The 25,452-nt window shown below is 45.9% G+C and overlaps 2 protein-coding genes across 2 annotated transcripts; one reads left to right on the plus strand and one right to left on the minus strand.

Moving 5' to 3' along the window:
- The first annotated feature begins 506 nt into the window (after window positions 1–506).
- On the plus strand, window positions 507–2,481 carry LOC110574268 (mammalian ependymin-related protein 1). Its single transcript, XM_044920214.1, has 3 exons — window positions 507–517; window positions 948–1,156; window positions 2,285–2,481. Exons 1-3 carry the CDS (start codon window positions 507–509, stop codon window positions 2,479–2,481), a joined length of 417 nt encoding a protein of 138 aa, XP_044776149.1.
- A 15,684-nt stretch (window positions 2,482–18,165) lies between these two features.
- On the minus strand, window positions 18,166–21,805 carry LOC123326402 (mammalian ependymin-related protein 1-like). The gene is made up of 2 exons (XM_044920216.1): window positions 21,507–21,805; window positions 18,166–18,235 (listed from the first exon to the last, which is right to left on the minus strand). The coding sequence occupies exons 1-2, from the start codon at window positions 21,803–21,805 to the stop codon at window positions 18,166–18,168; spliced, it is 369 nt and encodes a 122-aa protein (XP_044776151.1).
- Window positions 21,806–25,452: the final 3,647 nt, after the last annotated feature.

Below are 25,452 nucleotides of genomic sequence, written 5' to 3' on the forward strand. Positions count from 1 at the left end.
CTGGAGGCAGATGGAGGCTGTGGGGTGGAATGACTCCCACATTGTTTGCTCAGGAAAAGCGCCCACTCTCAGCTCTGGCGCCCTCAAGGGTTGTGAATTTCACTGGGTGTGGTCAGAGCCGCGTCCTCACTCTGCTGGACCGGCAGCCGTGGCCTGAGTTTTTGGATTGACAAACACAGGGAAGCCCAACCTGTTGGCTTCCCCCAACACCAAGATTGCTTAGCTTTAAGATCCACACAGGACTGGGGACAACGCGGCGTGCAGGGCGATGGTGGGGGCGTCTGCAGACTCCCCGCCCAGCCTGGGAGTCCGTCTGGCTCGCTCCACACATGGGCTATACACGTGGGCCGGAGAGGTGAGGACAAACTGTGGGAAACTAGTCGCTCTGGGGTCCCCTCAACTTTTGTCTGCGTCTCAGCCTCCTCCCGGTATTGGGGTGGGGGGGCCTCATTCTCACGCAGCTGTGCCTTACTGAAGCCCATTACTTGTGACTGAGAGCCGAGACAATGGGGCACAGGTGTGTGGTCTGACCTCGGCGGCTTCTGGATATGCTACATTCAGTGTACCCCAGTAAGTCCTGGTTTAGTGCTGCAGGGAGAACTCAGCCAAACCAAGGGTCAAATCCTCCTAGGTCCTTGTGGCTAAAAAGTCACAAACCAGGGCGCTGTCTTCCTCCTGTTTGTAGCCTAAGCACAGGATCCGGCATATAATAGGTACTCAATGATTCAATATCAATTTTGAACTCTGAATTTTAATGATTTCGTATTTAGGTTGTCAATGTGTCGAGTGCTCATAAATAAGTAAGTGTTTGCCTCGTAAGCAAAACTATTTTTGTCTACTTGTTCTAAGAGTAATTTGTATCGAAGGCCTTTGGACCGTATGCTGATAAGAGGCATGATGACTGTAACATGAAGTCCTGATCCATTTTCTTTATATCTGTCTTTCAGATTATTTGAATATATTTTGCTGTATAAGGATGGAGTGATGTTTCAGATTGAACAAGCCACGAAGCAGTGCTCCAAGATCACCCTGATGGAGCCCTGGGACCCTCTAGACATCCCTCAAAACGCCACGTTTGAGGACCAGTACTCCATAGGGGGGCCCCAGGAGCAGATCACTGTCCAAGAGTGGTCTGACAGAAAGTCAGCTAGATCGTGTAAGGCTTCAGAAAATAGCCAAGTGCTGCATCTCAGGAAGTGTGATGGGGAAAAAGTTTAAGTCCATTAAGGAAGGGTAGTTAGGGCAATTTATAAGCTTAAGCAAATTGTTTAATGTCCCCCGCACCTGCTTTGAAGTCCCTCTTCCCCGCCCCCCCGCCCGCTGGTTGTTTAGTTCCAGAATCTCAGCATCATATTTGAAACACCTCAGCCTTCTAGCACCCCCTGTACCTTTCTGCCTTTGGCTGTTATGGGCTTGTCCTTGGCTCTGACATTGAATAGTCTTGAGATCTGTGACATGGAAGACATCTGTCTGTGGTCTACTTTAGAATCCTCGTATCACTTCCTAAAGTCACAGAGACCAGATCTACTCCCGTTATACCCGGTGTCTGCTTTTGCATATAGATGTGAAGCTCTTCTCTGCAATCCTTCATACGCCTACCCCAAAACGGTTTCAAAAACACAGGCTTTATGGTGTATGTGGGAAATAGTAAAAAACAGTGTAAAAACAATCCCCCCTCCCCAAGTTTAGCATAGAATTATCATATGACCTAGCGATTCCACTTCTGGGTGTATACTCAAAAGAATTGGAAGCAAGGACTCAAAAAGATATGTGTGCACCCATGTCCATAGCAGCATTAATCATAAGAGCCAGATGGCAGAAACAACCCAAGTGTCCATCAGCAGATAAATGAATACCCCAAATGTGGTGTAAACAAACAATGGAATATTATTCAGCCACGGATAATATTGGCTGAACCTTGAGGACATGATGCTGAGTGAAATAAGCCAGTCACTAAAGGACAAATACTATACAATTCCACTTGTCTGAGGTCCCTAGAGTAGTCCCGGTCATGGAGACAGAAAGTGGATGGGGGTGGCCAGGGGCTGGGGGAGGGGGGATGGGGAGTCAGTGTTAGAGGGCATGGAGTTTCCACTGGGGAAGATGACAAAGTTCCGGAGAGGGATGGTGGCGATGGTTTCATGTGAACGCACTTAATACCACTGAACTGTCCTTAAAAATAGTTAAAAGGGTGAATTTTATGTATATTTTAACACAAGAGAAAAAAATACAGGCATTTTGTCTACCTTCTATGTTAAAAAGTCAACTTCCCTTCCTCTGACAGATGAAACCTGGATCGGCATTTATACTGTCAAGGATTGTTATCCTGTCCAGGAAACCTTCACCAAAAATTACAGTGTGATATTGTCCACACGGTTTTTCGACATACAGCTGGGCATTAAAGACCCCTCGGTGTTCATCCCGCCGAGCACCTGCCAGGCGGCCCAGCCGGAGAGGATGAGCGAGGACTGCTCCTGGTAAGCCTGTGAGTGCCGAAGCCGGGCATCGGATGTCATCCCCACCTCAAAAGGGATTCGAGGCTTTTCAGAGGCAAGAACCTTCCCTGGAGAGAAATGTCCAAATTGTAGGAAGATAAACACCGATCTGGGGTTCTTTGTATATATGAGTTTTGACTCCTCAAGCTATGTTTACAAAGGGGCAGAGCATTTGTTCAGCCTGTGTCTTCCGCGTGTGCAGGTGGATCTGGGTGCAGGGGCAGATGTGGGCGAGGGGTGGCAGGAGCGGCTTGCCTTGGCAGGGAGGAGGGTTTCGTTACTGACGTGACCGAGAATTGCTGGGTTGCTGCCACGTGGTGATAATAACATGCAGAATGGTTTTGGTCCATTTTATGATAAAGTTTTACGTTCTCTACAGATGATGGCCCCAATATTGCCTGCACCAGGGGGGCGAAGGCTCCCTTGGCCACCGACAGATTCCTTAAAATCCCTTCCAGACTTAAGAGCTTTATGGCATGAATGGGTTGATGGAAATTTTGGGAGGAAATGAAAGGCTCCAATATAAAGTAATTATTCCTCAAAGAGACATTTTAAACAAGAGGGTTTGGACAACTTAATGTCTCTACCTGGGTAAGCATAAGCCGTGTATGTGTCCTTTTCTCTATGCAAGACTATTGCTATATGTGCTGAATCATCACATATTTGTCAGGAGACCTAGAAAGACAGATAGTATTCTAAAAATAGCATTGCACTGGGAGTCAGGAGACTATTGTCTTCAGTATCCAGGACTAGAATTCCTCTGTACTTGAACGCCTTTGATGAACTAAATGCACTATGCTTTCCCTCACCCAAGCCTTCCTGGGGCAGTTTCGCAACCTCTTTGTCTATGTGACTTCTGCTCATCTTTCCCAGGTCAGCTCACACTTGAGCTGACCCCAGAGAGCTGCTCCCAGGCCTGGCTTGGGTGCACTCTGTAGCTTGAGCATGCAGTTCTCACCACACTTATTAGGCTGTGTGCTAATTTCCTGCTTACTGGACACTGTCACCCACGAGCCTGGCTATGAGCAACTTGAGTATGGGTACCATGCTCTGTTTACTTCTATATGCCCAGCGCCAAGTAAGTGCCTGGCACATGCTCAGTGCCCTAAGCATTTGTAGGGGGAGAATGCCAGTCTCTCCGGTCATTAGTTGCCTCATGTGTTCAAGGGTTGGGTTTGCTGACCTCTAGGGAGACTCTTAGTAATAAAATTTATTATTCTAGATTCTTCTACTGTTATGTTTAATCTGGCTATTATCTATTACTAGGAGAAATGTATGACATCTCTATCATGCGGAAAACAATCTGTATGACTCACAGTTTATTTCAATAAACATGTTTAATTGCATTTCAAAGTGTTCTTTGATATATATACTTTTGCCATATAGATGGATTATTTTGGTTATTCCGGAGTTAAAACTCTCTGATGAATAAATTGCTTCTAAGCCATGTTCAATACCCTCTTTCAAAGGCTTGCTCTTCGGCTCAAAGCCCAGTTGCCTGGGTTGGAAGCCTCAGAGGCCTTCTTGGCTCAGTCCTCACAGGCCATCAGTGTCCCGAGTCTGGTCAGAGTAGCCCCTGTCCATCTCCCCAGGCGCCATTCAGGTCCAGGCTCTTAACACCACTGGCCTTTGCAAGATCTTCAGGGCCTCTGTCTTGTCCTGGCCTTTTCTCCTCGAAGCCATCCTCTGCTCAGTCAGTCCCAAGCTGGCGTGGAGCCCCTGTGGTCTCCAGGGCCCATGCCCGTTCGCGGAGTCTCAGAATAGAGGGAAGGCCAGGCAAGGCTGGCATCTGGAATGGCACTTTCGCAGCTGCCTTCGAGGCGGTCCACCAGATAAAGCCTTTGGGACCACATGTGCCCGCGTCCCATCTCTCCACCCACGGGATGGCCCCCCACCCTTTCTGAACCGCACAGGTCCCCTCAGCCCTGGATCTCTGTCTTTGACCACCGGAGGGCACATCTCCTCTTGCAGGAGAAGGAAAGGAACCCCCTTTACTTTATTCAGGCACATACGAGGTGGGTGACCTTTCAGTTCTCTGTTGGCCTATTTTAGCAGTTAAGCCATTTCGCAGATAGGAATAATAAGTCCCTCTCACAGAAGGATTTTACATCTGGTGGGACTTCAGTTCACCTCTGTTGGCGCCCTGCTCCTGTGGGTCCCCATTTTGTCCAAGCAAAGGGGAGGCTCCTCAGCACGATGCCCACGGCCCTTCTGATCAGGCCCCCCTCACTTTCCAGCGTCAGTGCTCACGCTGCTCTCCCTTGGCCAACCGCCACGAGAGCCTGAGAAGCGAGGCCTGGGTTACCTCTAGGTGGCAGGAGGCCTTCCTTGGTCACCAATCTTATGTCAAAGCCCTCCAGTGGACATCATAGTCAAAAAGAAGAGGGCTCGTGAACAGGCAGGGACTTGCCCCTGTGAATGAGGAGGAGTGCCCAATGTCTCCCTCATCTGCAGACACAGCATTCCTGACAATGAGCCCAACTAGGATGGGTACCACTTTGGGCCCACCCTGCCTCCTGTGTCTCTGACCTTCATGTCACCTTGGAGCCACTTCTACCTCTCCCAAGACAAACTGCCAGGACCCACGCAAGTGCTGAGGTGTTCTCTACCCTCCGCCTTCAACTCTGAGGGCCCAGTCAGAACCCTCCCTCCCACTCCCACTGTGGAGTCAAAGGAGCCCAGCCTTTCTGCCCCCAGGGTACTCTCTTATCAGGGTGACTCTCTTGCAGGAAGTTTTGCTATTTGAGATAATGCTGCACTTCCTAAAATTGGAACACATTTTAAAATTATTTAAATGTTTTAAGAAGGCCAAAGAGTTTAGATCTCTGAGGAGATTTCTCACAAAGTGCTCTGAATTTCCCACCAGGTGAAATTCCACACCGTTGGAAAGCTCATTACTCACCTCTTGCTGGATTTCCAAGTTCCACCCTGTCTGTGTTCCCTCTGTGACTTTAAATCACTTTGCCTGTGTATTCACCTGTAGCACAAAGGGTGTTTTTCAGTTTTCCCCAGTATGTAGACCTTGTCTTCCTCCATCTGTGGAAAGTACCTTAAATGTAGGCATGGTGTCCTTGCTGTTCTCCTTGAGTTAAAATGACTTCAGCTGGAGGAGGCAAGGAGCTTCCTCAACCAAAGTCTTGTGAGTAAATGCCTCTTTAAAAGACAAACTTAGCTTTACATATGAATATTCTAGCATCAGTAATCTTTTCTACTAAGAAATATGCTAGGATAATAACAGCGAATATCATCCTCAATGGGGAAAAGCTGAGAGCTTTCCCTTAAGATCAGGAACACGTCAAGGGTGCCCACTCTCGCCACTATTGTTCAGCATAGTACTAGAAGTCCTAGCAACAGCAATCAGACAACAAAAAGAAATAAAAGGTATTCAAATTGGCAAAGAAGAAGTCAAACTTTGTCTTTTCGCAGACGACATGATACTTTATGTGGAAAACCCAAAAGACTCCACCCCCAAATTACTAGAACTCATATAGCAATTCAGTAATGTGGCAGGATACAAAATCAATGCACAGAAATCAGTTGCTTTCTTATACACTAACAACGCAACTATAGAAAGAGAAATTAGAGAAACAATTCCATTTACAATAGCACCAAAAACCATAAGATACCTCGGAATAAACCTAACCAAAGAGGTAAAGGATCTATACTCTAGGAACTACAGAACACTCATGAAAGAAATTGAAGAAGACAGAAAAAGATGGAAAAACATTCCATGCTCGTGGATCAGAAGAATAAACATTGTTAAAATGCCTATGCTACCCAGAGCAATCTATACCTTCAATGCCATCCCGATCAAAATTCCAATGACATTTTTCAAAGTGCTGGAACAAACAATCCTAAAATTTGTATGGAATCAGAAAAGACCCCGAATTGCCAAGGAAATGTTGAAAAAGAAAAACAAAGCTGGGGGCATCACATGGCCCGATTTCAAGCTATATTACAAAGCTGTGATCACCAAGAGAGCATGGTACTGTCACAAAAACAGACATATAGACCAATGGAACAGAATAGAGAGCCCAGATATGGACCCTCAACTCTACGGTCAAATAATCTTTGACAAAGCAGGAAAAAACATGCAATGGAAAAAAGACAGTCTCTTCAATAAATGGTGCCGGGAAAATTGGACAGCCACATGCAGAAGAATGAAACTCGACCATTCTCTAACACCATACACAAAGAGAAACTCAAAATGGATGAAAGACCTCAATATGAGACAGGAGTCCATCAAAATCCTAGAGGAGAACATAGGCAGTAACCTCTTTGACATTGGCCACAGAGACTTCTTTCAAGATACATCTCCAAAAGCTAGTGAAACAAAAGCAAAAATGAACTTTTGGGACTTCATCAAGATAAAAAGCTTCTGCACAGCAAAGGAAACAGTCAACAAAACAAAGAGGCAAGCCACAGAATGGGAGAAGATATTTGCAAATGACACTACAGATAAAGGGCTGGTATCCAAGATCTATAAACAACTTCTCAAACTCAACACCCAAAAAACAAATAATCAAGTCAAAAAGTGGGCAGAAGATATGAAAAGACACTTCTCTGAAGAAGACATACAAATGGCTAACAGACACATGAAAAAATGTTCATCATCATTAGCCATCAGGGAAATCCAAATCAAAACCACATTGAGATACCACCTTACACCAGTTAGAATGGTAAAAATGGACAGGGAAAGAAACAACAAATGTTGGAAAGGTTGTGGAGAAAGGGGAACCCTCTTACACTGTTGGTGGGAATGCAAGTTGATACAGCCACTTTGGAAAACAGTGTGGAGGTTTCTCAAAAATGTAAAAATCGAGCTACCCTATGACCCAGCAATTACACTCCTGGGTATTTTCCCCAAAGACGCAGATGTAGTGAAAAGAAGGGCCATATGCACCCCAATGTTCATAGCAGCAATGTCCACAATAGCCAAACTGTGGAAAGAGCCGAGATGCCCTTCGACAGATGAATGGATAAAGAAGATGTGGTCCATATATACAATGGAATATTACTCAGCCATCAGAAAGGATGAATACCCAACTTTTACATCAACATGGATGGGACTGGCGGAGATTATGCTAAGTGAAATACGTCAAGCAGAGAAAGTCAATTATCATATGATTTCACTTATTTGTGGAACATAAGGAATAGCATGGGGGACATTAGGAGAAGGAAGGGAAAAATGGGCGGGGAATCAGAGGGAGAGATGAACCATGAGAGACTATGGACTCTGAGAAACAAACAGCGTTTTAGAGGGGAGGGGGGTGGGGGATTGGTTAGCCCGGTGATGGGTATTAAGGAGGGCACGTACTGCATGGAGCACTGGGTGTTATATGAAAACAATGGATCGTGGATCACCACATCAAAAACTAATGATGTATTCTATGGTGAGTAACATATCATAAAAAAATTAAGAAAAAATAACAACTGAAATAGATTTTTATTTATTTTAAGCAGATTTATTAGCTCAGCTACATGTGAAGAAAAAATATTGGGCCTATAATTTCTTGTATATATATATTTTTTTCAGGGAAAGTGATGCTTACTTTTATATCTCAATTTAAAAATTCGCATTGTTTCCATTAGAGCAAAACTTCATGCATCTTTGCAATATCTATTTCATGCTTAAAGGTGGAAAACATAATATAGCTTCAGCAACCAAAGAGTGGGCTATAATTATTCTATAATTTAGGAATAATTGGCAGTGACTACAACATACGCAGAATTTAGGTAATCTGGGCATAGATATGGGTACCACGCTGCCGCTGCCTCTCTCTTATTCCCAATGGCATACTAATTAATTAATTAATTAATTAATTTATTTATTTATTTTTTATTTTTTTTATTCTTATATTAATCCCCATACATTACATCATTGGTTTTAGATGTAGTGTTCCATGATTCATTGTTTGTGTATAACACCCAGTGCTCCATGCAGAATATGCCCTCCTCAATACCCATCACCAGGCTAACCCATCCTCCCACCCCCCTCCCCTCTAGAACCCTCAGTTTGTTTTTCAGAGTCCATCATCTCTCATGGTTTGTCTACCCTTCCGATTTCCCCCCTTCATTCTTCCCTTCCTGCTACCTTCTTCTTCTTCTTCTTTTTCTTTTTTCTTAAAATATATTGCATTATTTGATTCAGAGGTACAGATCTAAGATTCAATAGTCTTGCACAATTCACAGTGCTTACCAGAGCAAATACCCTCCCCAGTGTCTATCACCCAGTCACCCCATCCCTCCCACCCCACCCCCCACTTCAGCAACCCTCAGTTTGTTTCCTGCGATTAAGAATATCTCATATCAGCGAGGTCATATGATACATGTCTTTCTCTGTTTGACTTATTTCGCTCAACATAATACCCTCCAGTTCCATCCACGTCGTTGCAAATGGCAAGATCTCATTCCTTTTGATGGCTGCATAATATTCCATTGTATATATATACCACTTCTTCTTTATCCATTCATCTGTCGATGGACATCTTGGCTCTTTCCACAGTTTGGCTATTGTGGACATTGCTGCTATAAACATCAGGGTGCACGTACCCTTTCGGATCCCTACTTTTGTATCTTTGGGGTAAATACCCAGTAGTGCAATTGCTGGATCATATGGTAGCTCTATTTTCAACTTTTTGAGGAACCTCCATACTGTTTTCCAGAGCTCCCTGCACGCATTTTTGAGCAACCTCAGAAGGCCTTGCTTTCATCATGGCTGAACTTGGATGCCACATCAACTAGTCTGGTGGTTCATGGTGCCTTATACATTCCTCCTAAGTTATAGCTCATCTGTAGCTGATAATGCCATGTCAGACCAAGGAACTAATGTGCCCCTTGGCCCTGTGCCACCATCTTCCTATCTGACACATCTTCCTTGGCAATTTCTGAGATGCTCCAGAGCAGCAGGGTCTCTGGCACTATGATCTGAGGGATTGTGTCCCTCCCCCAACCCTACCAAATTCATGTGTTGAAAACCTAATGCCCAAGGTGATGGCATTATGATTGGGGTCTTTGGGGGGTGATTAGGTCATGAGGATGGAGTCTTCATGAATGGGATTAGTTCCCTTATACATGAGGCCCTGGAGAGCTAGCTGGCCCCTTCCACCATGTGAAGATATAGTGAGAAGTCTATGACCAGAAGAGGGCCCTTACCCAACCATGCTGGCACCCTGATCTCAGACTTCCAGCTTCCAGAACTGTTAACAATGAACTTCTGTTGCTTATCAGTTACCCAGTTGCTGGTATTTGTTACAACAGACTAAACAGACTGAGACAGTGGGGGAGCTTGGAGGGATTCCTTTGGTGCCCCTTCTAGGGCAGGCTGACAGCTCTCACTTATTGGCACAACTCACACTCTGGAACTTTCCCAGTCCACATAACTTTAGCCACAACTAATGCAGCCTTCTGTGAAGGAACACCACAGCCTTTTTGCCCAGGGGCAGCTGCCTGCTGCGTAGGACCCAACTGTCCAAGAGCTTCTCCAATCTTTGGAGGATCTGAGGGCCATGGAGGCACCCTGCTGGGGGTCTGATTCTTCACATGGCCTCTCTGTTCCAAGAGGCACTGCTTCTGAAGGAAACCACTGGTGCTCGGGAAACTTCCAAAGCCCATATTGGGAGAAATTCTCTAAAACTGGGACTGAGGAGCAAGAGAAACATTGAAGATAGTGTTTGATGAGGGAAGAGCAGGGGAGTAGCTTGTGGATGAAAGGAACCAGGGGGATCCATTTCTAGAGGTGGTGGTATGCCTTCTTAGGGGTTGCCACTACAAGCCTGCCTAAGAACTTTTCAAAATATGGGTAGGCGGTGCCATTTGATATCAGAAACTGTTCTTGACAAAGAAGATAATGATGTAGAATATAAATACTTAATAAACTATAAAACCATTCCAGAAATCTACGAGTTGACTGTTAAAAATGTAATCATGAGGAAAAAGAAAACTGGGAAGGCTATCAGTAGATTGGGTGAAGTTGTTTCAGAGTCCAGAGAATATCATGTACAAACTTATCATGATGATAAATATAATCTTGATGAAATGGAAGATTTTCTAGGAAAATATAAATAACCCAAACTAACGCAGAATGAAGTAGAAAGTTAAGTGGATCAATAACCAGAGGAAAATATCCTTACAATGGCCTATGAGATCTTAGATCTTTGATCTTAAAAAGAGATCAAAGAGTTATTTCTTCAAAAGAAGTGAGGTCCTAATGGTTTCAGGAATTAATTTTTTCCAGCCTCAAGGCTGGAGAGCATAGAGACACATTGAAGGCTTGCCAATTCTTTAATAATTTTGCAAAGCTTTTCTTCAGCAAAATATAGAAAGCAGAAAAATAAAAACTAAAGAACAAGCTAAATTGTGGCTATGGATTAAAAACAAATCGTAAATAAAATGTTAGCAAGTCAAATCCAGCAGACTATTAAAAGCCTACTTCATAATGATAAATGAGAATTTATTTTAGAAGTGCAAAGATGGTTTAATGTAAAGCAATCTATTAGTACAAATCACTAAGTTGGTGAAGTTTAATATCCATCCTGATTAGAAGAAATTCTTTATAAAGTAGGTCAGAAAAGTATTTACTGAACATGATGGAGTATCTTTGTTAAACCAACAACCCATAGGGGACTCACCTGGGGAGTATTAGAGACAGTCACAACAGAGTGAGAATCACAAGGGGGTGTGACATCACCGCAGGCCAAAATCATGCCATTTTGCCCTTCTGTTCTTCTTTATCATATTAGAAATGACCAAAAAAATTAGACTCCATAGAGGTGTGAGTGTGGGAAACATGAACAATCACATTCTGCCAGCTGAAATGTCTGCCAGTTGGAGCAACCTTCCCAAAGGGCAAAGTTATCACAACTTAAAAATGTGCAAATCCCTCTTCTATCATTTTCTTATCTAGCAATGCATCCAAAATACATTAAAAAGTGGTACGCATCTAACTGCACACGTGTAGTAGTCTATACTAGTGGGAAATAGACAGGAAACAAACATGACTATCCCACAACAAGGGACAGCTTAAAGAAGCTATGTTCTACCCATTAGCTAGAACACCACACAGTCCTTAGAAATGGCATGAAAAATGTGCACAATATTTTGTTAAATAAAAAAAAAAATGCAGAGCATGTTTCCATTTTAATTTCAAAATCACATACACAGGAATAGGAAAAGAAATCCAGAAGCACATACATCAGGATACTTAGTCCCGTATAGCAGGATGATGAGCCATCTTTACTCTCTTTATGTTGCTCTTCCGTGTTATTTAGATTTTCCACCATGAACATGTACAATGCTAGTAGTACAAAAGCCATGAAAATGGTATTTATTTACTCAGCACACATTTATTGAGTCTTATGACGTACCAAGCACTTCTAGGTGCTGGGGTTTTGGTGATAAATCAAATCAATAATATTCTCTCACTCAGGGAGGCGAGACAGACAATAAACACCAGACAAATGAACTGACCAGATGATGTCACCCAGGGATCATGTCCGGAGGAAAACAGAAGGAGATGTGATGGGGAGTGGCTGGTGGGAAGGGTCACAGAAGGTCCCTCTGAGGAGATGGTGAGCTGAGACCTGAATGAGAAGCCAGGAGTTCAAAGATGATAGAAGTGGACTAGTCAGTATAGATGAGCTTGCACAGTATATTGTGAAGTGGAAAAAAGCCCACTGTGAAACAGTAAGTCCTTCAGTATGCATGGTCTGCATCTCAAAATCACCTAGGATAGAGGCGCCTGGGTGGTGCAGAGGTTGAGCATCCGACTCTTGGTTTTGGCTCAGGTCATGATCTCAGGGTCATGGGATAGAGCCCTATGTCAGGCTCCGTGCTCAGCGGGGAGTCTGCTTGTCCCTCTCCCTGCCCCTCTGCATCACCCACCTCACTGTCTCTCTCTCTCTCTCTCCCTCTCAAATAAATAAATTTTTAAAAAATCAGACATTACGAGTAGTCGTATTGGTTGAGCAGTTACGGATAATTTTTACTTTCTCCGTGCATACCTGCATTTTGGGTATCCTTCTACAATGAATAGAGGTCACCATTATTACTCATTTCCTCATTCAATTACTCCAAAAAAATCTAATTCTGTGGTGTTGGAGATAATAGCAACAACCAGATAAAAATTCCTAACTGTGGAATCTTGCTTTGGGCAAGGGGAGGCAGAGGAGATGAGGGGATGGGTTCAAAAAGCATTAAATAGGGCGCATGGGTGGCTTGGTTGGCTGAGCGTCTGTCTCAGGTCGTGATCCCAGGGTCCCGGGATTGAGTCCCACTTCGGGCTCCCTGCTCAGCTGGGAGCATGCTTCTCCCTCTGACCTCCCCCCCTCGTGCTCTCTCTCTCTCTCAAATAAATAAATAAAATCTTTTTTAAAAAAGCATTAAATAGTATGTCAGATGGTGGTAAGTGTCTTGAACATGTAAGGCAGTGAGGTTCGGTGTATGAGAATGTTGGCAGGACAGACAGTCTAATTTGGGAGGGGGCCATGTGGCTTTTTAGGGAGAAGGCTTTCTATGCACAGGAAACAACAACCCAAGTGCCAACAGGGGGAAGTTTGCTGAGCTGGGGGCAGGGGGCGGGGTGCTGGCAACGAGGGGCTGCTGCATGCTCAGAGACAAGGCATGGAGGGGGTGGGCAGCAGATCCTTCAGGGTGGCCAGGCCCTTGTAAGGACATTCATTCTGACAGACAGAAAGGCATTGGAGGGTTTTGAGTGGACGAGTGACATGATACGATATTTCTAGCAGAATCATTCAAGCTGCTATGTTGAGAACAGACCAAAGGGGGCAGGGATGGAAGGAGGAGGACCCGTTAGGAGGTCAGTGCAAAAAGCCCAGGCAAGAATGATGAGGGTTTGGGCATTCATGATGACAGTGAACATGGGGTCAGATTTTGGGTCTATATCAAAATTAGAGTGGACAGGTTTCACTTATGGACTACTCATGGCAAGTGGGAGAACTCAAGGATGACTCTAAGGGTTGATCCTGAGCAACCGGAGTTGCTATTAGCTGAACCTAAGAAACCTGCAAGAAGAATAACATTTGTTGGTTTGTTTGTTTGTTTGCAGGGGAGGCATTAGTTTCGGGTATGCTAAAGCCATGACTGAGCTGAGGGCACCAAGAAAGCGGTGTGGACAGAACAGTAAAGGCATGGCAAGCCCAAGCCCTGGGACATTCTACTGTTGATGGTCCACAAGAAGAGGAGGAAGAGCAAAGGGAACTGAGAAGCAAAGGAAATGAGATGGAAGGAGGGACACCAGAAGAATGTGGTCTGTGAAGATACCAAGATGGAGGAAATGAGCACAGTAAAATGAGGAGTGATAAAGGATCATCTGGTTAATAAAGGGAAGCATATTGCTCTTGGGCAGAGCAGGCTCAGCAGAGTTGTGATGCTCAAGGTTTGATTGAAGAGGGCTAGAGAGGGCATGGGGGTCAGAGACCGGACTTAGCATGAGATTTGCTTTAAATAGGAGGAAATGGGGTTTCAGCTGGTGGGATCAAGAGAGGAATTTTTTCTTCAAAGATGGGCAAAATAAAAGAAATTATGAAGGGGAAAATAGAAGATTTTTACTGGAATTGGGGAAATATAACACTATCACATTTATTCCAGGAAAAACAAACCACTAATTGGTGGAATATTTTCAGATCTTTGGGCACTCTGCCCCTGACCGCCATCTTCGAGGGCAGAATCAGGAAGAAACAGCTCAAGGTTGACAGAGAGAAGTAAAGATGTTTTCAGAGCAGTTTGGCGACCACTTTTGGCTTCTAGTTATAAGTTAGTCTTACACCCCACCAGTCCTATTACACCGTGGGGCTTGTCTTCCTTGGCACTAAGGCTCCTCACTGTCCGCTTCTCCTCGGCATCCCAGCATCAACCCTCTGAAATCCAGGGTCAACAGACCCACTGAATTAAGACTCAAAGCAAACTTTATGGGCTTCCAAGAAAATCTCTTTCTTGAAGAAAAACTCAGTTTTGCAAATCAGCATGGTTCATTTTTGAGGATCAAAAGGCCACAAGCAGTCAGACTTCCTGAGCTAATAATAAAAGAAAATACTGGCCCCAGCCACCAGAGATCAAGGGGAGGGAGCAAAGGCAAAAAGAGACGTTCTCCTGAAAGTCTGAAAGTTGGGATTTCTTAAAATGGAAGCCCAATCCACGCAAAACAGGGTTGTGATTAAATAAATTTGTGGAGGGGCACCTGGGTGGCTCAGTGGGTTAAGCGTCTGCCTTCGGCTCGGGTCATGAACTCGGGGTTCTGGAATTGAGCCCTGCATCAGGTTCCCTGCTCCGCGGGGAGTCTGCTTCTCGCTCTCCCTCTGCTGCTCCCCCCCTGCTTGTGATCTCTCTCGAGCACGCTCTCTCCCTCTTTCTCAAATAAATAAAAACTTTAAAAATAAATAATCGATTTGTTGAGCACTTCATACTAATTTACCTCCCCCAGCCATATAGATGGATTCTGAAGATTTACAATGATATAACCCTGAGAAATCCAAAAGAAGACAAACATAACCTGATCTTCCCTTTCCTCTCGCTCAACAATGTAATCTAAAATCACTAGGTAGGGCCAAGCAAGGTAAGCATCTGCATGGTCTAGCCTAGGGTGCAGAGGCCAAGTGGGGTGAGGGGGCCACCCATGGAGGGAACGCACATCACAGCAATGAACAATTGGTTACCTACTGCAACTAATAATGGGAGCCAGTTTTCTCTGAGAAGAGACCTCCAAAAATGAACCATGTGGGGGTGGAGCGGAATTGGAGGTTCTGGTATAAATATACATATGGATTAGAATTGGAAGCTTAGCAATGTACCTACACGTAAATTTGTGTATACGTAGGAGTAAGTGACTGTGTGTGTGTGTGTGTGTGTGTGTGTGTGTTCAAACCTATATCATACCCTTGCTTTGTCCACTGAGAGGGTCTGGGAGCCACACCACCTAACAGCTATGAGCACAACTAGAGCAGGGACCTTGGCTTCCAAATATTTTTCACCAGTAAAAGTAACCAGAGCTCCGGGCTCAGAAATGGCTTATTCCAAGACTCTAGCAGAGAGAGTATAGATAACTTTGGAACATCTTATTGTGGCAAAAAGTGAAAAAGTGCTCAAAGAATAAGAGATACATGTTTAAAGAATATAAAAGCCAACTTGAAGAGGTGCCCAATTGGCCAGATCTGGGACAATGTGAACATCAAAACAAACAGTGAGAACAAATGCAATACAGTAAGAATCCTTGAGTTCTTGCTGATATAAATAAATGAATAAATTGAGTGTCATGAAAAATGGGATGTGTACATGGTTTTAAAATATCTCTCTACAGGGGCACCTGGGTGGCTCAGTTAAGCATCTGCCTCCGGCTGAGGTCATGATCTTGGGGTCCTGGGATCGAGTCCCACGTCAGGCTCCCGGCTCAGTGGGGAGTGTGCTTCTCCCTCTCCCTCTGCCTCTGCTGCTCCCCCTGCTTGTGCTTTCTCTCACTCTCTCTACCGTTCTCTGTCAAATAAATAAATAAAACCTTTAAAAAATAATAAAAAATAAAATATCTCCCTATAGGGTGCCTGGGTGGCTCAGTTGGTTGAGCATCCAACTCTTGATTAAGGCTCAAGTCATGATCTCAGGGTCATGAAATCGAGCCCTCTGTCAGAATCCCCACTGGGCGTGGAGCCTGCTTAAGATTCTCTCTCTCTCTCTTCTTCTTCTTCTTCTCCCCCCACCCTCTTTCTCCCTAAGGAAAAAAAAAAAAGAATTCCCTATAAAATACTTATTCATTACAAAGTTAAAAAGTGTCACTTCACACTGAAGACACCTTGCAGCTGTCAGTTACCCAAGTGACCCCAGTGAACAACACAATGCAGTAAGAACAGAGTACTACCTCCATGGTAATACTAATTATTCACCTACCACAGGTCAATAATTAGAATCTCATCGTAAAGAGACATTAAACAAATGTAATTCAAGGCACATTCTACCAAATCACTGGTTTTTAATCTTACAAATTATCAAAATGCAAGGAAAGCTGAGGAACTGTTCCAGTCAGAAAAACATGGAAAAGACAGGACACCTATAAACTGGGGCCTTTGGCTATAAAGAACATAAATGAACAACTGGCAGAACTTGAATGAGACCCGAATTTCAGATGGTAGAAATGAATCTGTGTTAATTGTTAATTTCCCAGTTTTTATGGCCATGTTGCAGTCGTGCAGAAGAATAGGCCTGTTTGCAGGAAATGGGGGTGGTGGGGATATCTCACTCTCCAATGATTGGGGGGGCGGAAATGGCTGTGTCTTTACTTTCTGTAAGAATGCGACAGCTTCAAAATAAAATAAAACTCTACATTTGGAGGGAAAAACACCCTTATCCTGCTATTCAAACACAATGATCGTTGAAGTTACCTAGTGTGATAAGAGCCGTTGGAATTAATCTTCCACAGCAGATACGTGGAGGAGCACTCTGTAAGCAATGCTATTCATGCCCTGGAATATTCTGCGCCCCCCCATCCACACAAACACACAGAGCAGAGCCTTCTGAGTCTGCAGCCAGAGCACTTAAAGGTGACCGCTCGTTCTTCTGCCCAGGAACACAAGTTTAGGTGAAAAGGAGAAGGAAGGAAAAGCATTTTGGTTTTATCTACACAAAGGGACACACTGAGAAAAAAATGTAGAATCCATGTTAAGTTCATTACCTCATGGTAGAAACAGGAATCAGCCTGATATAATAAAAGCACACTGAGTGCGTCTGTGGTATCATTTCATCTTTAAGGAAGAAAGCCTAAACGCTATTTCATATAAACACTGTCGATCATTAAAAGTAAATTCAAAGATGAAAAACTGATATCCTGAGAAGTTAAGATCTTGCTGTGGTGAAGCCAGGATGAAAAGCCATGTGTGGTGTCCCATGACTCGCTCACTGGATGTCTGCCCTCTCTCCGCTACACTAGGTGGCTTTCTCCAGAAATACAGAAGAGAAATGATATTCTGTTCTCCAAGAAATAGAATGCCCAGGGAAAACTGAGACAGACATGATCTGGTCAGAATTTGAACTGAGAATCCACTTGCCACGCCATTTAAGACCTATTTTTTCTTTTCACCTTTTACCCCCCCAAAGTCCCCGAACATGTAAGATTGGGAGTCGATTAGTCTTCTAAGATATTATCCCTAACGTTCCCCTGCATATTCTCTTAATGCCTCTCTGTTCGCTCTACGTCAGTAGCGCCATTAATCCCAACCCCCAAGCCACCATTTTGCAAGTGAGAGCAGTAAGTTACTGGTGACCTCACAAAATTCATTCAGTATTGCTTCTTCCACAAAGTTCAACATGTTCACGGGAATATGAAAATAATCTTCTTGCTTTTCCTCCCTCTTCCAAATGTAATACTTGTGAGTTTAGTCAAGGAGTCAGGAAAGATAGCTGGAACCAGAAAACAAAATAGTATCAATTATTAATATTCCCGATCCTCTGCTAAGGCTGTCTTATCTGAAGCTTGTAAAGTTGTTTAATCTTTTCCATCATCTCAGGGAAAAGAGAGCCTGGAAAGTCCTAGTCATTCCACAGTAACTATCAGTGGGATTTTCCATAACAATCTGGATGCAAAATAAAAATCTTAAGAAGTTGATCCAATTCTAAAACTTACTTCTCAACTTACTAATAAATATGAAGAGACAACCCATCCATATTTTCTTCAAATAACATCTGGTTTGTTGGCCAGACTGCTAATACCTGAAGAAGTTTCTGAGTTTGTTCCAGCAAATCTACATTTAAAGAGCTTAAAAATGCATTTATGCACTAAACATTCTTTTCTACCTCTGACTGAGGGCCAGAGATGGGACTGTGAGACAGCATCTTGCCAAGAAACTGGGAAAAAAGGGAATAAAACTGCCTCCTAAAATCTGAACTGTGAAATCAACACTTGATAGGTCAGGACAAAGAAATGAGAAATCACCAACCACATGGGGACAAAAAAGTTCTAGGCCAGCAAGATTTGGCTGTGACCCCACTAAAGACATAATGCACACATATAAAGACTATATGAATCGATCGCGGAGTCCTCGATGAAGAAGGGCTGCTAAGACAGCCTGAACAGCACTCACCAAGGCTCCGTGCAGAGTGGAGGGAGTCTGCACCCGCAGGGATGCGGTAGCATAGAACCAGCAGCTAGGCATCTTTCTGGTGAAAAATGAATGCATCACTGAATCTCAGCCCCATTCCCCTGGGCTGGCCTGTCTTACTCATGATGGAAAGCTCAACATTGAGCATACAGCCTGGCCTAGAGCAAGCAATCATTAGATTCAGTGACTTTGCGCCAACTCTTTGCTCACAATCTCCTGATTATAATTTGGCTCCTCACATAGTTCAGCCTACAGGGAGAGAATGACCTAGTCTTGTGGATCCGAGAATCCTGGCCACCATGCCAGCCACAGGACTCACTGAAATATATATTTTAGCTATTAAGCCTGCTTCCTCGCAGTCAGCTCCGAAAGGAAGGGCCCCTGAGTGCTCTTCCCAGTCTAGTTTCTGAGCCCACAGGCTGGCCGACAGCAAGTCTCTGGGTCACGGTAAATTCACCAGGATGGTGATGATGGTGGTGGCCATGGGGACAACTGCAGCCATGTACTGAGCACGTTCAAGGCGTCAGACCCTGCACAATGTGCTTTACATACTTGAACTCATTTAATCCCAACAATCCAATACATTAGACACTATTAGCATTCTCATTTTGTAAATGAGGAGACTGAGGCTCAGAAAGCTTCAGCAACTTACCCAAAGACCCACACTAGGATTCTACCCTCAGACTCGGATTTGTCCGACTCTAACACTTCATCTCTTATGTTGTGAAAATATGACCTTTGGGGGAATGGACCCTTACCCTTCTCCTGGCCACACTCCTCTGCTTCAGCAGTGTGCTCGGAGCCATTCCAGTCTGTCTGCAACATGACTGGTCATCAATGCACCATTATTGGACCAGGCTTCACATCAGTGCACAGAAAAGTTAGCAGTTTATCCACAATCAGAAGTGCACAAAGCCAACCCTATCTCAGTGAACCACATCACTATCCATTCTGTGCCATCAGAAGCCAAAAATGGGGGCCTCTCCTTGACCCTTCGCCCCCCTCACCTCCATTGTCAATAAACCTCTTCGATACTTTCCTAATGAGTCCGCTTCTCACCATGACCATGGCCACTACCCATCCTTCTGGACCTCGACACAAGTCTCCCAGGTCATGTGTTTGCTTCTACTCTTGCTCTCCTTTATTTGCAACCATACACCCAGTAACCATTCCTTAATCCAGTCATGACCTTCCACTGTTTGAAAATCCTTCAGTGGATCCCAACCTCTCCATGTCCTCTGTGCTTCAGTCCTAACAGTGAATGGTCTGCAGGTCTTGGAATACCCCCAGCCCTGTCTGCTCCAACATGTTCTGCAATAGACCTGCATCCTCCCAGAGCAGTCTTCCCTGCTCCGGTCACCAGTGCAAGCCTTTGGGGCTCGCTCATGCTTAAGTGCCTCCAGGAAGCCTGGGTTAGCTGCCCATCTGAAGTGTTCGTGTCACACTCAGCATACCCTTGATCTCACTGGGTGGGAATTTTCCTTCATGTGACTCCACCCACAGACTGTGACCTCCCTGAGGCCCAGGACCCACTCTGTTTATACAAAGAGCTTGCCATGAAAACAACGCATGATGAATGCATGAGAGCGTGGTTAACTGCGCAGGTGTCAGAAGCCACCCAGCTTCCTCAAGCCCCAGCTGTGTGGTCTGGAAAAAAATGCTGAATCTCCCCAGGCCTCAGATTCTCTGTCTATAAAACCGAGATCATAAAACCTCCACTATCATGCTGTTGTGAGCTTTTCATGTAATATGTGGAAACTCTTCAGCACCATGCCCGGTATATAATAAGTGCTCACACGCTGGTTGTTGTTTGTTGTTATTACTCTGTCCTTTGAGGCCGAGCCACAATGTTCTTTAGAGGCCTCAGAGATCCTCCCGGGCCCCCGTGATGACTTGGCTCCTCCAGCTCTCCTCAGCACTCACATTTTACCCTTCCAAATGTATTAGCTTCCATTCTCGAATATACTGCTAAAGGTTCTGTCCCTTCAGCACTTCCTTCAAGATACCTAACACTCCAACAAATGCTTTAGGTGAAATGACATCAAAATTTGCCCCTGAGCACACCTGACCCTTAAACCATGGACATCACATGGCACCTCCTAACCACACAAACGCCACCCAGAGAGCCAGCATAACCCCCAGAGGAGCACACATAGGACTTTCCACAGGAAAGCTGTGGAGTTGACAGGTGGTGATCCCAAAATAGCCATCAGGTCTCAGAACGAGGTCACCCTTTCTCACAGCAGACGTGGGAAGGTGAATCACGAGACAAGTGGTTTAAGAGAATGGCATAGCTCCTCTATGGAATATTGTGCAGCTATTAAAAATAGGTCGGGGGCCAACCAATAAAATGGCGATTAAGAATGCATAAGAGATGGTGTATATAAAAAAAAGATGATGTTTTTTGATCACAATATGTCACATTTGCTTTAAAACATTTAAGGAAGTAGACCAAAATTTCAATAGTTGTAGCAGGGTGATGAGCTTGTGGGCGATATTCTCCTTGATTCCCCACACCTTTTGCAGGGTTGTCCTATTCCTTTAAAACTGCAACAAGAATTCTTAAAATACATACATTCTGCGTGCCTCCCCCACAGATGGCTCCTGGAAGAGATGAGATGGTGTAGATGAGACGCCCGAGGCTGAAGCCTGACTCAGCAGCGTGCGGACCAGGGCGAACCTGGGCCCCGGGCCGCGGGGATGCGATCCCGCCCCTGCCCGGTTCCTTCTTCACCGGCCACCGCCGCGCTGAGGAGCTCAGCGTGCAGAGGGCCCAGCCCTCCACCCAGCCCCCGACCGCGCTGCCCCCCGGCCACCCTCCCTGCGACCTTTCTCCTCGGCAAGAGGGAGGCGCCGCCAGCGGCCCCGCGACCTGGCCCGCGCCCCCCGGCCGCCCACCCCGCGGCCCGCGTACCTCTTGCAGGGGATCAGCGCCTTGCGCTCGTCCAGCACCCGCACGCGCTCGTTGAGCCCGTCGTAGGAGAGCAGGGCGCGGCTGTTGCGCCCGCTGCTCTGCCGGTACAGAACCTGGCGGCCCTCCCACTGCTGCGGCGCCTGGCACGGGCGCGGGGTCCCCGGGGCGCCCCCGGCCCCCGCCCCCGGTGCCGCCGCCCCCAGGCCGCAGAGGCCGCCCAGCGCCCAGAAGCAGAGGCCGCCCAGCAGCCAGGCGCCCAGGGCCTCCCGGGCCACTCCGAGCCGAGCGCGCCCCGACATCGCCGACCGCGGCGCCCGCCGCCCCCCGAGAGCCAGCGCGAGCCGCAGGGGGCGCTGAACCGCGCGGCCGCCGCGCAGCCTTCGGCCGGGTGCGGGATGCGGTCTCGGCGAGCTGGCTGCCTCCGGCCGCGGCCCCCGCCGGCGGTTGGGGTCAGGCGCGCGAGGTGCGGGAGCCGGGACCAGGGCCTGGGAAGGCCCGGGTGAATCGCGGGAGCGGTTCCTGCCTGGGCCGCTGGCCGCTGCGGCGTCTGTTTCCACTTGCTCTCTGCTGCCAACAGGAAATGCAGTGGCAGCGGTGCCACTAGCATCCTGAAGGGCACCCGCGTTTGAGACGGGGCGGGGTGAGGAGCGGGATGGTGGGAAGGAACATGTGTCTCCACTAACTGAAGTGTGCGGCAGGTAATCACATACTGGGAGACAACGTCAAGTTCAAGGTCGGGAAGGCCATGCTACTGCACTTGCTGTGCCCCCACACCGCTTGCCCCTTTGTCAAAATGGACAGCTTCTTCCTCCAAATTAGAAATGGAAAGAAGGGTCCCTTCCTGAAGAAAAGATGTCAGTCATTCATCCTGACCCTTTTCTTAGTATAGAGCCCAGGGGGCTAGGGGACAAGCCCTGGCTCTTGGGCATAGGACTGAGTCAGGGACAGCGCCTTGAGGCCACACTTGCAGTGAGACTGCTACCCTCACCCATCACCTGACAAGGCCACAACCCTAGAGGTATGTGATTCCGGGATTTTAGCATCAAGAACAAAGTTAATTGGGTTTATGGTTTATGTTTTGTAATATTAGGATGTACCTACCATATGGAATTAAGAAAAAGAAGCAACTTAAAAAAAAAGACCCTTGCTTTCCTAATGTATAGCATCTCTTCAGTTCATCTGTGTTTCATGAATGAGGAAGTGAGCCAGGTGAAAGAGGGAGAGAACATTCCTGGATGAAGGACATGGGGACAAGGGAAAATGGGTGTAGCACTTTTAAGGAGAGTAATCTGGAGCCAGATCACTCAGCGCCTTGAAAGTCAGGGAGGGGCGCCATCAGGCGTAGGCCTTAGGAAGCTGGGTCAGATGTGAGGGTGGAAAATGGGCAGGGAGAAGGAGGAGGGAGATGTTATAAATCAGATGAGGGACAGTGATGTCTGAACTGAGATGGTGGCAGCAGGAGAGGGTGGAACGGAGATGAGGGTGGAACAGAAGGAGGAAGAGCTTTCTGGTTTGGGGCCCTGGGAGTTCAGTCCTGAATGAGGAAAGAAGACAAATCAGTTTAGGATTGGTTGACTCTGAGATGCCTGTGGGATATGCAGGTGGAAATACCCCAGGAACAGTTGGATAAGCACTTCCAGAAAGCTGCAGGACTAGAGGGCTGGTTTGGGAAGCAGTCAGCATCTGGGTGATAACTGAAGCCAAAGAGGAGAACAGCAGGGGAGACCATTGGCGATATCTGGAGAAATGTTTGATTGTCATAGCAGGGTGGGGACTAAGCCGCCACTGGCATCTAGGAGGCCAGAGATGCTACTAAACTTCCCATAATGCACAGGAGCCAATAAAGAATTATCTGGCCCCAGTGTCGGGAGTGCTGAGGTTGAGACTCCTGGAGAGGCAGGGCTTGTCGAGAGCGAGGACTGGGCATGGAGCCCAAACAGAGGAGTAGGCCTTTAAGGAGACTGAAAAGGAACCACCAGAGAGAAGCCACTGACCAGGGGAACTTCCTCAGTTACGTGAGCTATTGGCAAATCAGTGTCAAGTACAGGGTAATGGATTGAGTGCTAAGGCAGGGCCTGAAGACGAAGGCCAGTTGATGGAATCTCCTGATGAATCCTTCACTGCTGCTCCACCCCAAGTAGAAGCACTAAAGACAGGCTGCCAGTGGACCTCCTGGGGGGGGGGGGGGGCAAAGAGCTTTATAGAGGGGGCCTCTTACCTTCTCCTCCCCCCTTCTTAAAGGACATGCCCTGGGGAACATCAGGGCAATGCCTGCAGCATTGTGACTTGGTACTTGCTGGGACAGACGCAGCAGGTTCCAGCTGGCTGTGCCAGGGACAGCCCTTTCCAAGGTCGCCTCTTCCACCAACTCACAGGAAAAGGAGCCCGAATTCAGCTGTTACTCAAAACTGTATTTTCTTCCCCTGTAGGAATTGGGGCTGCAAATATTTTTCACTAAGCCAGGGGGTTTAGACTCATTGGATATGACTGCTGCAAATGGCTGAAGATGTCATCTGGTTTATCCCCTTTGTGTGATATTTCATTGGCTTGGTCTGGCATCCTGGGAGCTTGAGACTTATCTGGAAATACCTCTTTAGGTTGGTGTGGCTGTGTTTGGACGCTCTGGGCTTCCCCTAAATAGAACCTGACTCCTTGAATGAATCCTGAAATATATTTGTGTCATTTGTCCTCTCAACTTACCATGTTTAATTCATGGTCCCTAAAAAAATAAGATAGTGCATTTAAAGAGCTTAGCACCACGCCCAGCCCATTGTAAATGCTCAATAAAATGCCAGCTGTATTTTTTGTTCTTTGGGCTATTTTAATTTTTAGTCTTGGTCAGAGTCAAAATTAAACTAATATTGTGGGTCTAAGTTTTGGAGCCAAAAAAAAAAAAACAAAATGAAAAAACAACTATCTGCCATATGTTCAGATTTCTAATTGAACTATGCTTTTATGTTTTTTTATTAAGATTTTATTTACTTATTTATTTGAGAGAGAGAGAGCACAAGCTGGGGGAGCAGTGGAGGGAGAAGCAGACTCCCTGCTGAGCTCAATCCCAGGACCCTGACATCATGACTTAAGCCGAAGGCAGCCGCTTAACTGAGTCAGCCTCCCAGGAGCCCCTGAATTATGTTTTTAAAGATTAACATTCAGAGACCACATTTTCATATTCTAATGCCCTAAGAAGATATCATATACCAGAAATCTTACTGCCTGAAGACTGATGTACATTTGCAACAATAAAGCCTGCGTTTTCTGTGGAGACCTGAGCCAGCAGTTGGTTTTATTACCTTTTCCTAATAAAAATAAAAGAGAACACAAAACATATACATTTGCTTTCCACGGTACACAACTTCTTACTCAAGTAGTTTCAAGCACATCAAAAATCAAGATTCTAGGCTGCTGGGTTGGAAATCGCTTGGCCCGAAGGGGGAAAAAGATCTTTCAGCTTGTGGTGTCCGGTGCTCTGTGTTTTCTCCTGGGTTTCATTCACATTGGAGAGAGGAATAGGGAGTGAGAAGAAGGAAGAGGAATGTTGGCGGATGGAAAACATTCCTAAACTAAAAGATGCTATTACTGCACCTTCAGGCATTTCTGTTCCTGGAGCAGGTACAGACCAAATGCCATTCTGGAAAAACCTGAGCCCAAACTCATGTCTTCTAGTCACAACAATAACAACAAAACCCAACTCCGTACAACTGGGGGAGGGGGCGTTTGTTTATATAACGTGTCCATCCGGTCCCACACAGTAGTCTCGCCGCTCAGCGCTTCTCATGCCCCCTACTGGAGAAAGCAAGCATGCTTCAGAATTAAAGGGCCGCAGAAGTTCCCATTTCCCTCCAACTCTGTATTTGGGGAACCTCTAAGGCAGAGAGGGCGCAAAGTTCAGCTTTGACCCAAATAGCGTCTTCGCCTCTCCTGAAATTCTCTCCTGCACCCTCTT

The sequence above is a fragment of the Neomonachus schauinslandi genome, chromosome 12, assembly GCF_002201575.2.
Source record: "Neomonachus schauinslandi chromosome 12, ASM220157v2, whole genome shotgun sequence".
Lineage (NCBI taxonomy): Eukaryota > Metazoa > Chordata > Mammalia > Carnivora > Phocidae > Neomonachus > Neomonachus schauinslandi.